Source organism: Rhinoderma darwinii, chromosome 1 (assembly GCF_050947455.1).
Source record: "Rhinoderma darwinii isolate aRhiDar2 chromosome 1, aRhiDar2.hap1, whole genome shotgun sequence".
In the NCBI taxonomy this organism is placed as follows: Eukaryota; Metazoa; Chordata; class Amphibia; order Anura; family Rhinodermatidae; genus Rhinoderma; species Rhinoderma darwinii.
The window spans coordinates 569,155,297-569,171,220 of NC_134687.1; the positions used below are offsets into that span (position 1 = coordinate 569,155,297).

At 40.1% G+C, this 15,924-nt stretch overlaps 1 protein-coding gene across 2 annotated transcripts in view; it reads left to right on the forward strand.

The window, feature by feature from the left end:
* Positions 1-15,924, forward strand: part of CENPK (centromere protein K) — a 92,686-nt gene that overhangs the window by 32,316 nt on the left and 44,446 nt on the right. For both annotated transcript variants that reach the window (XM_075839094.1, XM_075839103.1), the window contains exons 6-7: positions 2,374-2,420; positions 11,455-11,537. In XM_075839094.1, the coding sequence (XP_075695209.1) occupies positions 2,374-2,420; positions 11,455-11,537 (130 nt within the window). The remainder of the gene's footprint in view (positions 1-2,373; positions 2,421-11,454; positions 11,538-15,924) is intronic.

A 15,924-nucleotide genomic window follows, 5' to 3' on the forward strand; every position in this document is an offset into this window, starting at 1 on the left:
TAAGGAGTTTACACAAAAAAAAAAAATGTCACCCACTTCCACCAGTTATTGCTGGTTTAATCGGTGAAATGCTGGTGACTGGTTCACTTTAAGGCCAGGGCAGCACCTAGACTTTTTGTAGAACTAATTAATTGAGTTTAGCTCTTGAGTGATAGCTGCAGTCCAAGATTTCATGAAACTCATTTAGACTTCAGCTGTAGCTCAATAGTTAAAATCAATTAAGTAGTACTACAAAAAGTCTAGGTGTAGCCTTGGCCTAACAGTGCGGTCTCTAGTCACAGGGTTCCTGGTGCATTACATACTTTAAGCAGATTTTATTCATACAATTCCAAGGGATCTAACAGGAATGGCACAATGCAAAATTATAATAAATGTGCCTCAAAATAGTTATTTTACAGGGAATTACAAGTATTTACTAAAGCAAACATGTCAGGAGAGCTAATGAATCTTCTTTAAGTTACACTATATGACCAAAAGTATGTGGATAAACCTCCTAATAATGGAGTTCCGGTGTTTCATCCACACCCATCGCTAACAGGTGCATAAAATTAAACACACAGTCATATAATGTCCATGGACAAACATTGCTAGTAGTATAGGTCATACTGAAGAGCTCAGCAACTGTATATGGGGCACCTTCACAGGATGCTACCTTTGCCATAAGTCCGTTTTTTACATTTCTGATCTGCTAAATCTGCCACAGTCAACTGTGAGAACTATTATTGTGAAGAGTAAGGCTGGGTTCACACGATCTATTTTCAGACGTAAACGAGGCGTTTTAAGCCTCGAGTTACGCCTGAAAATATGGCTACAATACGTCGGCAAACATCTGGCCATTCATTTCAATGGGTTTGCCGATGTACTGTGCCGACGACCTGTCATTTACGTGTCGCTGTCAAAAGACGACGTGTAAAAAAGATGGCTCGTCAAAAGAAATGCAGGACACTTCTTGAGACGTAATTTGAGCCGTTTTTCATTGATTCCAATGAAGAACAGCTCCAAATTACGGCCGTAATTGACGCCTCGCAAAACATGAGTACATGCAATTATGTCTGAAATTACGGAGCTATTTTTTCCTGAAAACAGCTCCGTAATTTCAGACGTAAATGCAGTTATCGTGTGCACATACCCTAAGCGTTCAGGAGTAACAATACCGTAGCTCGACCACGAAGCATTAAACCACGCAAACTCACAGTAGGGTCACCGAGAAAAAGAAAGAAAGAAATTGCATTACTCACTAAAGAGTTTCAAACTGTATCTGGAAGTGACATCAGCACAATAACTGTTCATCGGGGGCCTTATGAAATGGGTTTTCGTGGCTGAGCAGCTTCACACAAGCCTAAGATCACCATACACAATGCCAAGCACCGGCTAGAGTGGTGTAAAGGACGCTGCCACTGGACTCTGAAGCAGTGGGAACTTGTTCTCTGGAGTAATGAATCACGTTTCACTGGCAGTCTGATGCATGAGTCTGGGTTTGGCAGACACCAGGAGAACACTACCTACCGGAATGCAAAGTGCCAACTGTAAAATTTGGTCTTTCAGGGTTTGCGCTAGGCCCATTTCCAGTGAAGGATAAAGTTAATGCTACATCATACAAAGACATTTTAGGGAATTCTATGCTTCCAACGTTGCAGCAGCAGTTTGGGGAAAGCCCTTTCCTATTCCAGAATGACTCGCCCCAGTGCACAAAGCAAGGTTTATAAGGACACGGTTTGGCAAATCTGGGGTAGAAGAACTTGAGTGACCTGCACAAAGTCCTGACCTCAACCCCATTGAACACCTTTGGGATGAATTGGAACGCCAATGGCGAGTCAGACCTCACAAATGCTCTTTTGGCTAACTGGGTAAAAATTCCTACAGACACTAAAAAATCTTTTGGATAGCCTTCCTAGAGGAGTGGAGGCTGTTCTAGGTTACAGGTGTCCACATACTTCGTCTGCAGGTTAATGACTTCTATGTTTTTAATGTTTCCTTTGATTTCTGGCAGCTTCTGCTGACCTCAATGTTGTTAACCTGTTTGCCATATATATAAATATTTGGAGACAGTAATGGATGGTTTTTATGAAGGAATGGATTTCATCAACTTCCACTATTTAAGTGATTGCAAATAAAAATGTCATTAATCCGTTTTTCCTGTTTCATCACGAAGCGTGGTTTGGAAAATACCAGCTACCTGCTAGAGGAAAGGCCTCAGTGATTGAAATCCTTAATTTCTTTGTCACGTCCAACATTGCGGCTGGTGCTGTCATTCTTGGCTCCACGCGCTGCTCTTGATTTCACAGACAGTGAGGAAATTGAGACGTTGTCTTCTGTCAATATGTTGCTATGGAAACCAAAACATTAACTGCTATTTATTTTTATGTTTCTTAGTAATCTCCAACAACCAGGATATTTTGCTAGCCGCTGGAAAAGAAGAGGTAACCATCTCGTTGGATTTCCCATAAGCAGCCTGTGTTATTGGCAGACTCACGTTAGGAAGGATATGAACCATTTTTTTCTGTTAAAATACTTATCGATTAGGTTGTCTTTTCCACAAGGTCATTTCTATAAGTAGAACCTGACACAGTCCAGCTGTAAATTACCCAGAAAACATACTGTGCTGGCTGACGTCAATGTTGTAGCCAAGCTATAGTGTAATAATGCAACACGACATATTAATGCCATATTTTCATGAGCTCATGTCACAGTTCATAAAAATAGAAGTTTGTTTTATTATCACTGGAAATAAACTGATGAAACCCGTGACCCGTCTGCGGCTATGATATCATGCCTTTTATTCACATTCTGCTAGCCCAGATTTTATTCACTATTCGTTACTTTACTTCACTGCAGGCACATTTTTGCAGCTGGTAAAGTCGGGATTCAGAAGCTCCTGTTTTGGGTAATATATTTACAACAGAAGCATTGGAATAAGTGAGTAAGGGGAACACTTGTAGGAGAGGCATACTGCAGCTTAACATAGGAAGTTCCCAAGATTGTATTTAAAGAGGATCTGTCCGCTCCCCGGTAACTAACTTTTAGTTAATACTTCTATTCAGCATGAAATAGCAACACTGGAGCATCTCTTATTAGAACTGCATTGGGCTGTTCCTCTGTTATTCCTCCTATAAAAGTATGAATGAACAACTGGGTGTTACCATTCTTGAAAGGGTGTGTCCCTACATAGGCAGCACCAATTGGACAGTGTCAGACCGTGTGTAGGGACACGCCCCATTGATAAGGGAAATGGTAACACCTAGATGTTTATTCAAATATTTCCAGGAGGATTAACAGGGTTCTAAGAAAAAAATGCTTCAGCAATGTCATTTTATGAGGAATGCAAGTAATTATTAAATTAGACATGTCAAGAGAGCAGACATATTCTATTTAAAGCTAAGGTATACCGTTTTGTCATAACAGATGTCATCAGTGGAGGGAGGACTATGAACTGAGCATGTTTATTACAGCCCCATTCATTCGAATCTGAAAACTTGTCGAGTTGCTTGTAGTTGGCTAAAAGACAAAACGGCACCATGCTCGGAAAATCGCTGCATAGTCGCTCAATTAAAGTGAGAAGTGTGGGGCTCCCATTTTACAGACTTCTACCCATTACATTGTCAGACATATCAGAAAATATATTAGGCTCCGCTTCATATATGTCGGAAGAGGAATAGTTCCCCACTTTGTAATATGAACACTTGCAGTTGTGCCATTGTGATTAAGACTGGAGACTGGGGGGATTTCTTAACCCACAGCAGTGTCTTATCATGGTTTCCTTGACTTGAGCACAAAGCTGCTTGCGTGAAGTCCGTGTAACCAGCCTGCATAGGATTCAGCTGTGGGTTAAACCATTTTCTTCTCTTTCTGCCCTTGATCCTGATAGCTGGTTGCAGACATATCCTTTTATTAGTATCCTTATTACAAAGTGTGAGCTATAATGCATCTCAAATAGTTTAGTTATTAAGTTTAGACCCCTGTAACTCCTATTAGGATAAGTACTCACTTGCACAGAGCCTGCTTTTTAACCAAAAACAGCGCCACTCTTGTCCATGGGCTGTTTGGTATTGCAGGTCAGCCCCATTCAAGTGAACGGCTCTGTTTCTGGAAGAAAAACAAATCAGAGGTTTTTTTTTTTCAATTCTTGACAAAACCTTTGATGTTGCTGCATTTTTTTTCTAGATTGGGTAGACCGCCATCAGACTAGAGACAATCCGGTCTGTGAAGTTAGTGACCTTAATAGGAAACTGGGGAAACACCAGTTTTTCACAATGCATTTTTCTTGTATTTCTTAAACCAGACACCTACTCGCCATATAAGTCATTTCCTGTCTGTCCCTTCCTGCAAAACAACCTTACTAAACACTAGATCGAAGAATGCATGTTGCCTAAAGCTGTCCGTAAATCATAGACTTTTGGCCTGTAGTTTTCTCACCCGTGTGGTATTGGCTTAAAGAAATCCAATATGGCTTTATCCCTGAGGGGGGATCACAATGTCAGCAAATCCCGCTGAAAGCAACAGGACCTGGTGACAAAAAGTGCAAACAACAAATTAATAGAAGCTTTAGACTAGATATTTTTTGTGCCCTTTTTCCAAAAACATTTTATGCTGTGGATTTTAACCCCTTCAGGACCCAGCCTGTTTTGGCCTTCAGGACCCATCCAATTTTTTCAAATCTGACGTGTTACTTTATGTGGTAATAACGTTGGAATGCTTTTACCTATCCAAGCGATTCTGAGACTGTTTTCTCGTGACATGTTGTACTTTGTTAGTGAAAAAATTTTGTCGATAATTTTGGTATTTATTTCTGAAAAACACCACAATTTAGAAAAAATTTGCAAAACTTAGCATTTTTCTAAATTTAAACGTATCTGCTTGTAAAACAGATAGTAATACAACACAAAATATTAAATAGTTAACATTTCCCATATGTCTACTTTATGTTTGCATCGTTTTTTGAACATTCTTTTATTTTTCTAGGACGTTACAAGGCTTAGAACTTTAGCAGCAATTTCTCATATTTTAAAGAAAATTTCAAAAGGCTATTTTTTCAGGGACCAGTTCAGTTCTGAGGTGGCTTTGAGGGCCTTGTATATTAGAAAATCCCCAGAAGTCACCCCATTTTGAAAACTGCACCCCTCAAGGTATTCGAATCAGCATCAACAAAGTGTTTTAACCCTTTAGGCGTTTCACAGGAATTAAAGCAAAGTAGAGGTGAAATTTACAAATGTTATTTTTTTTGCCGAAATTCATTTCTAATAAAAAAAAAATTTGTAACAGAGAAGATTTTACCCGAGAAATGCAACTCAATATTTATTGCCCAGATTCTGCAGTTTTTAGAAATATCCCACATGTGGCCCTAGTGTGATAATGGACTGAAGCACTGGCCTCAGAAGCAAAAGGAGCACCCAGTGGATTTTGGGCCTCCTTTTTTTTAGAATATATTTTAGGCACCTTGTCAGGTTTGAAGAGGTCTTGTGGTGCCAAAACAGTGGAAACACCCCAAAAGTTACCCCATTTTGGAAACTACACCCCTCAAGGAATTTATCTAGGTGTATAGTTAGCATTTTGACCGCACAGGTTTTTCGCTGAACTTATCGGAATTAGTCTGTAAAAATTAAAATCTACTTATTACTGAAAAAACATTAGACATTTTTAATATTTACAAGAAATAATAAAGAAAATGCACCCCAACATATGTAAAGCAATGTCTCCCGATTACGGCAATACCCAATATGTGGTCATAAACTGCTGTTTGGACCCACAGCAAGGCTCAGAAGGGAAGGAGCGCCATTTGGATTTTGGAGCACGGATTTTGCTGGATTGGTTTTCAGTGCCATGTCGCGTTTGCAACGCCCTGGAGAGACCAAAACAGGGGAAACCCCCCAAAAGTGACCCCATTTTGGAAACTACACCCCTCAAGGAATTTATCTAGGGGTATAGTTAGCATTTTGACCACACAGGTTTTTTGCAGAATTTAGTGGAATTAGGCAGTGAAAATGAAAATCAACTTTTTTTCTGAAAAAGCATAGAAATTTTAAATTTTTACAAGGAATAAAGGAAAAAAGAACCACAACATTTGTAAAGCATTTTCTCCTGATTACGGCAATACCCCATATGTGGTAATAAACTGCTGATTGGACCCATGGCAGCGCTGAGAAGGGAAGTAGCGCCATTTGGATTTTGGAGCACGGATTTTGCTGGATTGTTTTTCGGTGCCGCCTTTGCAACGCCCTGGAGGGACCAAAACAGTGGAAGCCCCCCAAGTTACCCCATTTTGGAAACACCCCTCAAGGAATTTTTCTAGGGGTATAGTGAGCATTTAGACTCCACGGGTCTTTTGCAGAATTTATTAGAATTAGGCGGAGAAAATTAATATCACAATTTTTTTCCACTAAAATGTTGAATTTTCTCATTTTCACAAGGGATAAAGGAGAAATAAACAACCAATTTTTATAAAGCAATTTCTCCCGGGTATGGAAATACCCCACATGTGGTCATACATTTTTTTCATTAGAAATGAATTAACCCTTTCAGGACTGATCCATTTTTTGCTTTCTTATTTTCGTTTTTCAGTACCCGCCTTCCAAGAGCCATAACTTTTTTTCTTTTTCCGTCAGTAGAGTGATGTGCGGGCTTATTTCTTGCGGGAGGAATTGTAGTTTCTATTGACAACATTTAAAGTGCCATAAAAAGTACTGGGAAACTGAAAAAAAAATAGGAAAATATAGGAATATAGGCAAAAAATCTGATTCCATTTTTTGGGGTTTTCGTTTTTACAGCTTTCGCCGTGCGGTAAAAACTAAAACTACAGCGATTTTGGCGGTTTAAATTATTTAAGTTTTTTACGGTGTTCACCGTGCGTGTTAAATATTGGTATATTGTAATAGTTCGGCCTTTTTCGGACGTAGCGATATCAATTCTGTTTATTTTTTTACATTACTTTTGAAGAAAAACGGGAAAAGTTTTTTTTTTTTTTACTTTAAACTTTTTTCTTTCTCACTACTAATAACTTGAATTCTTCTACACATTGTATTAGTCCCCTTAGGGGATTTGTACCAGCGATCATTGGATCCGCAGGTACAATATGCTGCAATACTAATGTATTGCAGTATATTGTTATTTTTACAGACTCCTGTAACAGCGCGATCACTGTTCCTGTCCGTTAGTCCCGGGTGTCAGCTGTAATAGACAGCCGACACCCGCAGCGTATGGAGCGGGCTCAGCACGAGAGCCCACTCCATATATCACCCCTGCACCATGACATGCCATTAAGTCATAGTGCGCAAAGGGGATGGTGTGAATGTTGCAATTTTCCACTGATATGCCATTTTAGTGCATAATGTCGTGCCCAGTTTGTGCCCCTGAAGACAAATACCTCATAAAGCGTTAAGCGGGTTCTCCCGGGTATGGTGATGCCATATATGTGGGAACAAACTGCTGTTTGGGCACGCTGCAGGGCTCAGGAGGGAGGGACACCATTTTGCTTTTGGAGCGCAGATTTTGCTTGGTAGTTTTTCTGTTTTGGGTTTTGCTGGTATTTCAGTTTATAATGTGGGGGCATATGTAATCTGTGCGGGGTACATCAGGGTATAATAAGAGGGTATAATAATGGGGTAAATAAATAATAATTCATAGATGTGTGGCCGGTGTCGCACTGATAAATGGTATCGGATCTTATCCGCTTTTAGAAAACACTGCACATTTTGCATCGCCATATTCCTGGGAGCCAGAACGTCTTTACTTTTTCACCGCTGGAGCTGCGTGAGCGCTTATTTGTGGTGGGACAATCTGTACTTTTCATTGGTACCATTTTGGGATACATGCGATTTTTTTGATCACTTTTTATAAAAAAAATTTTGCAAGCCGGGTGACCAAAAACAAGCAATTCTGACAATGTTTTTTAGTTTCTTTTTTGCGGCGTTCACCGTGCACTATAAATGACCATTATATTTATTTTATTCTGCGGGTCGGTACGATTACGGCGATACCAGATGTATATAGGGTTTTTTTATGTTTTGCAGCGTTTGCGCAATAAAATCACTTTTTTATAAAATAATTTATTTTCTGTGTCGCCATATTCTGAGAGCCGTAACTTTTTTATTTTTCAGTCAAAAAAGCTGTGTAAGAGCTTGTTTTTTGCGGGACGGGTTGTAGTTTTTATCGGTATTATTTTCGGGTACATGCGACTTTTTGATCACTTTTTATTCTCTATTTTGGGAGGGGTGGTGGCCAAAAAATATTGATTCTGGTGTCGTTTTTTATTGATTTTTTTTGGGGTGTTCATCGTGCGGGAAAAATAACATTATAGTTTTATAGCTGGGGTCGTTACGAACGCGGTGATACCAGATATGTGTACTTTTTTTAATGTGTTCCATTTTTTTCCTATAATGAAACACTTATTATAGGAAAAAAAGCAGTGTTTGTTTATATAACTTATAACTTTTATTTTTACACTTTTTTTAAAACATTTTTATTACTTTTTTTGACTTTTTTCACTTGTCCCACTAGGGGACACTTAGACTTGCAGCTTTGATCGCTGCTAGAGTACATTACATTACCTACGTAGTGTAATGTATTCTAACTGTCATTGTGACGTAACAGTCACACTGACAGGAAGCCTCGGAGGACCAGCAGGAGGCTGCTCCTCCGAGGCTTCCGTACATGGCAACCCGGAGGTCATTGTCTGACCTCCGATTGCCGTGACAAGCATCGGTAGCCCCTACGATCACTTCGTGGGGGCTGCCTATGTGCTTCAAACCACTTAAATGCGGCGACGGCAATCCGTCGCCGCATTTATGGGGTTAATTGCCGAAATCAGCGGCGATGGTCCGCTGACCGGCAAGGCTGGAGTGTCAGCTGTCGGGGACAGCTGACCTCCCGGTTCCCGGACACTGTCCGTTAGGACAGTGTGCGCCGGGAACTACTCCGCAATAGTACGTCTGGATGCGGGAACTAACCCCTCTGCAGGACGTACTATTGCGGAGCAGCGTGTGAAGAGTTTAAAGGGATCCTGTCATCAACATCTTACCTGTTAAACTCGCCTGACCCCTCAATGGCCGCAGCTGTCCAGAGTTCGTTCCTGTTCTCTTCTTTCCTGAAGTCCTCCTCTGTCTGTAAATATCGTCGTTTAAACTCTTCCCGCCTTTTATGGTAATTATTTTTCCCTCTGGGATGCAGCTTCTTAACCCCGCCCACCGTTGCCACCTGTCTGGCCCTGACTGGCTAAGGAGCTGTCAATGAAAAAGAAGGAGGTGGAGTCCACTCTGAGACGCTGGAGGAATGAAAATCTGACTCTTTTCAGATGAAGATTTGACTCTTTTCTGCTCATTTGCATACGGCGTGGGACCACTGAAAAACGGAATACTAAAGCTACAGAGCTTACTTAGAACATATTTATAGCTTAGATGACAATGATTTTTCACCCACTTTCACCAGGTATTGCTGGCTTTATAGCTAAAATGCTGGTGACAGGTTCCCTTTAAAGAATAAAGTTTGCTTATTGGTATTTTACTATGACTTCTCGGGAACGATTACTTGCTTTGTTAGGCAACCCCAGTCCAGATGTACTGAGGCCGGTCAAACCTTGGTTTGACCGGTCTCTGGAGTTGATCCAGTCATTACCCCTTAAGGCCAGATTCACACGTCCGAGTTGCACCTGTGTTGGTCTCGTTTTCACAGATCCTCATACACTTGAGTCAATGGAGTCAAAATAGAGCAATAACCAGGTGGCTCATGATATTATTTACAATTCCTATTGTATGGATAATTGCACAATTCCTTTTGGTTTGTGTCACCATTTCTATGGTGAATTTATACCACGCTCAAATAAGGCCTTATTCACACGACCGGGATAATCGGCCGCAATCAATGCATCTCTATGGGGCAAATCACACGGCCGTTTTTTTTAACGGACTGTGTGAACAGCCAGTGAAAATATAGGACATGTCCTATTTTTGCCCGTTTTCCCTGGTCCTTCAATAGACTCAAGTCTATGATGGATCTGTTAAAACGGGTTCCGCACAGGTGCAAATTGGCCGTGAAAACCAGCAGTTTTTCAAAGCCAATTTGACACCCGTTCGTGTGAATACGGCCTAAGAGAGGAATTAATTAAAGAAATCGACAAATTACTTTTTGAATATGTTCTGTTCAATTTCCACACCACTTTTGACTATAATTGATGGGATTTTTATGAGATTTATTTTATAACTGTATCATAATCTTCCACTGTCATATGTTGGCAAGATATGGGCCCAACATGCAGTGTTAACCCCATAATGCCTGGTAGATCTTTACCGTCAATGCTCATGGAAGATATGAGTTGATTTAAAGGGTGGGTACACCTTTGCAACCAATTGTTTTTTATTTACCCGTTTCAAAAATGAAGGCAAATATTCTATCTTTTTGTGTACCCCGTGTAGTCTGATCCTGCAGTCATACTCCTCTTCTATCTATTCCCTACTACTTGCTAAAACTATTGAATGTATGTAAGCAAGAAGTTGGAGACTGATGGGAATAGGACTACAGGTTCAGATTATACAGAGCTTGTTTGGAATCTGTAACCATACAGTAAGAGATTTTTTTTTAACCAAGACTATTTACAAAGTTGCTTTCTTCTTTATTTTTAAATGAAATATGGTTTCAAGAGTGTATATACCCTTTAATTATCGTAAAATGTAATTTAATGTTTATTTAAGTTTGCATTATTTATTTATTTTTATCGGTTTTTATACATTTTACCATCATAGAAAACGAAAACCCTGCTAATTCTATATTATGGCAAATCCCTTTTAATTGCCATTTTCGCACACAAGTCCCAGCAATCATGGTGGTTATTTGACTGCAGAAATGTCTTCTTTATCCTATGGATCCAAGCACTAGGTCTATTTACACCTGACTGTCATCATTCTGGATTTGTAGTAATAATGGATACATAGAATCCCAGCCTAGCTAAGTACATGGAAACTGAAGCATGTTCGCAGCTAAGACTTCGTTCACATCTGCGTCGGGACTCCGTTCATGGGTTCTGTCTGAGCTTTCCATCAGGGGAATCCATAATCTAAACGGAAACCATAGGTTTTCGTTTGCATCACCATTGATTTCAGTGGTGACGGATCCGGTGCAAATGGTTGTGTAAGGGTTCCATCGTTTTGACTGAACGAATAGCTTTCGACTGCGTTATTGATTCTGTCAAAACGACGGAACCCTAAAATAACGGTGAAAAACGGAAACCATTTGCACCAGATCCGTCACCACTATCAATGGGGATGCAATCGGAAACCTATGGTTTCAGTTTGGATTCCGTTCATGGATTACCCTGACGGAAAGCTCAGACAGAACCCATGAACGGAGTCCCGGCGCAGATGTGAACGAAGCCTTATAGATCTAAAGATATTATAAATAAATATATATCTCTATGTGCATTAAATATACTAAGGCACTGTATGTCATTTTTACAGTCTTATCTCTTTGTAGTTGCAAATTGTCGATCACGATCTTGAGCTGATGCTCTCCACAGTTCGGGCTGAGAACATCAAACTGAATAGTGATTTGGAAAGGTATGCTTTCTGTATTGTAGTAATTCTGAGAAGAGAAAAGTTCTTTGGTATTTCCCTGTAGAAGTGTAAAATGTGCTACAGGCCCATCTGGCAGAATGGTTCTCCTGAGAAAACAACTAGCCTCATATGATGTATTGGTTCTCCTTTGAGATTAATTCTTAATTCTGTGAAATGCTATGGACATATGGTTAGCATAATCTGTACATGGAGCCTGTGGATGTTCCTCTTGGTACACGCAGGCATGTCAGAATTAGACTTTAGTTAATTCAGAAGTATATTTATACAAGTGTATACAGGTTTTACAGAATTGCAGAAATTCAATGACTTTAATGCCCTATCATTTTAGACCCTAAAAGCATTTGCTCCAATGTAGCTTATAGGTAGAACCAATAAGATATATATTACCCAAATTTATTTAGCAACACCATTGTTTTAAATTTAAGAAATTAGTTTTATTTTATTTTTTTACTGTGCAATTTTTTTATTATGAACTTTATTTCACTATTATTTTTTTATTCCAACTGGGGGACTTCACAATGTGATTCTTTAAATGCTATACCAAAGCATTACTGTAGGTCAGTAAGAAATTGACAGACAATCATTTGGCCATTCCTTTGGCGCAGCCTAATAGGCATACAATAGACCTTTTAAGGCCATCGGCTGCCATGGCAGCCAATCAGTGTCGCAAGGCGCCAATGGAGTGACAGAGGGAGCCCTCTTCCCCTTTCTAACCACCTAGATTCTGTGGCCGCTATTGTCAATAGCATCTAAGGGGTTAAACAGCCAGGAGTGGGGCTAGCTCTGATTCTGGCCATTGCAGCGTAATGTCGGCTGTATATTACAGCCAATGCCCGCGGCAGGTAAGCAAGCACAGGTTATATGCCCGTACTATCCTTTGGAAAGCACTGTACGTCTATCTGCGGGAAGGGGTTAAAGAGGCTCTGTCACCAGATTATCAAATCCCTATCTCTTATTGCATGTGATCGGCGCTGCAATGTAGATAACAGTAACTTTTTTTTTTTTTTTTGAAAATCGATCATTTTTGGCCAAGTTATGAGCAATTTTATATTTATGCAAATGAGCCTTTCTAATGGACAACTGGGCGTGTTTTCTCTTATTTCCAACTGGGCGTGTATTGTGTTTGTAACATCTAGGCGTGTTTACTTGTTTTACTAGCTGGCCGTTGTGAATAGAAGTGTTTGTCAGCATCATATGTCAGTATCATCCACTTCTATTCACAACGCCCAGCTAGTAAAACAAGTAAACACTCCCAGATGTTACAAACACAATACACGCCCAGTTGTCCATTAGAAAGGCTCATTTGCATAAATATAAAATTGCTCATAACTTGGCCAAAAATGATTGATTTTCCCCCCAAAAAATGTTACTGTTATCTACATTGCAGCGCCGATCACATGCAATAGGAGATAGGGATTTGATAATCTGGTGACAGAGCCTCTCTGTCTAAGTTGGCTATACACATTAGATATATGCTGGCCAACCATGCAGATTTAGTTAAATAGAAACATGGAAATTAGTTGTTGCCACTCACCTCTAGTAGAGCTGCTTATCTCCCAGGAGAACAGATAATTGAGCATGCTGAAATCCACTATTCCCAATCTTTTTCTCTGAAATCAGGGGGACACTCAGGCTACCCCATATACATTGGATTGTCAGTCGATCCCAAAAAAATTGTCAAGAAGAGTTAGAAGTTGGGGGCATTTTTTGCTTCTCACGATCCTTCATCCGAAGTTCATTCAATGTTGTTGAGATCTGGGCTCTGGGTGATCACTATTCAGAGAACACCAGCAGCTTTTTTGTTTAGCACGTCTTTTCACAGCAGTGTTCTTGGGGTGTTATCCTGCTGTAGTAGGGTATTGCATGATGTATTAGAATGTGTTTGTACTTATCTGCATTCATAATGCCTTAAATCAAAAACATATCACCAACTACAGATGTTGTTTTACATTCCCAAACCGATCCTAAAGTTTTGTTTAAAAAGTTTTAGTGGTCTACCAGGTGCAACGTTGTAAGTGGTCACCAGTGCTCTTTATCTTTTTGTTCACGCTGTGGTTGAATTGTGTTTGTTTTTTTTTGCGCTTCTGCCATTGTTTTGTGAAAACAGGTGGTTTAGGAAAAGGTGGTCTTTGGCTTTTGCCCATTACTGTATATAATATTTACATTATCAAACCCATTGACAAGTATGCATACTGTTATGTAACGAGTGAATCCAACATTACCAAAAATAAAAAATATATATCCCTGGAGTCACAGTGACATTTTTTGATATTGTTCATTTCAACACTTGGAATGAACACATAAGTTAAATAGTTCAAATAAACTTACATAAAATAAGAATAATTACCCCAAAACGTAAAGGACAACCCAACCAAAAAGAACAAATTGGATGTGGCCGGTGAATATGACCTATTTATATAAGTGGGAAAACCCTTTAAAGGGGTTTTCCAGCCGATAAAAATTGATGGCCCGGGGTCCGACTCCCGGGACCCCTGCCGAACAGCTGTTTTGAAGGGGCGGCAGCGCTCGTACGAGCACTGCTTCCCCTTCATTTCTTCTTGCTCACTGAATCTTCGACACGCATTTAGCGGCGATTTACACCCTCTTCTCCTTTTCACTTCAATGGGAGAAAAGGCTGCAATACCTGTGAATCACTGCTAAATGCGTGTCGACGATTCACAGTGAGCAAGAAGAAATTAAGGGTAAGCAGCGCTGCGGCCCCTTCAAAACAGCTGATCGGCGGGGGGGTCCAGGGAGTCGGACCCCTACCCCTCAGCTATTGATGGCCTATCCTGAGGATATTTAAGTTAGGTCATGAAGGTGTCAAGCCCCTTGTTTACGCCTTACTGCTGCAGCCAGTTTTGGTCTTTCTGACAGATCCTCATTTTTAAAATCGAACATGTCACTTTATGTGGTAATAGCTTTGGAATACTTTTACTTATCCAAGCGATTCTGAGATTGTTTTTTTGTGACACATTGTACTTTGTTAGTGGAAAATTTTGGTCGATACTTTCTGTGCTTATTTGTGAAATTACTGAAATATGAGTAAAATTATTACATTTTATTTAGAAAACGCTCTTAAAACCCACGTACGCGAATTTATATCTTGGCTGGTGGGAAGAGACAGTGTTTTTTTGGCGAGAAATTTTCTGATTGGACCTCATCGATAGGTCTTTGGATAAGATATATTGATGACGTGCTGCTACTATGGAATTCTACTGTGGAGGACTTTAATGCCTTTGTGTCAGCTCTTAACAAGAATGACTTGGGCTTGAGATTCACGAGTGAGATCAGTGATCTGGCATTATCATTTTTAGATCTTCAGATCACCAAAACAAAGGAAGATACTATTTGTACTAAAGTACACCGTAAAGAGACAGCAACAAATAGCTTTCTGCAATGGAATAGTTGTCACCCTTATCCCCTTAAACGAGGTATTCCTAGGGGCCAGTTTATGAGAGTTCGTAGGAATTGTAGCTCCTTTGATGATTTTGAGCTGCAGTCAATAGATCTGGCCTCTACACTAAAGGATAGGGGTTTTCCAAGAGGAGTAATCCAAAAAGCTTATGAGGTGGCGAGAGACTCTGACTGGACCAGTCTCTTAGTTCCAAAGAAAAGGAAAGAAGAAAAAATCACCAGGCTTATAGGTGATTCTAAACAACCAGAAATTATGAAAATATTGAGAAGGTATTGGCGTATCCTTAGTGCAGACATGGACCTTGTAGATCAGATTACTCGCCAGCCATCAGTTACGTTCCGTAGGGGGAAGAACATTAGGGACAGGGTGATGCAAAGTTGCTTTGATCCCATACCACACAAAGGAACATGGTTGGATAGGAAGGTCCCAGGCACATACAAATGCGGTAGTTGCAGAGCCTGCAATTTTATCCAGAATGGGAGAAAATTTAAATGTGTCACGACAGGAATTGAGTTTGATATACGAGATTATGTGAACTGCAAAACAGCAGGAGTGGTATATCTTATTACATGCCCATGCCCACTAAATTATGTGGGTAAAACCATTCGGCAATTTCGTAGTCGAATTAGGGAACATGTAGGGGATGTGACAAACATAAGAGATACTCCCATATCTAAGCATGTACATGATAAACACCATGGTAGAGCAGAATGTCTAAAATTCCAGGCGATTGAATTGGTGCGACCTCCAAGACGTGGAGGAGATTGGGATAATTTAATCCTTAGAAAAGAGGCCCAGGGGATCTATAGACTGGCATGTACACAGCCAGAGGGTCTGAATGAGCAGACAAATTTTACCTGCTTCATCTGAATAATGCCAGAGGCAGATACAATCTCTGCCTCTGATATTTTTGATGACTATCTCAGCAAAGCGTCAGATGTGGATGCAATT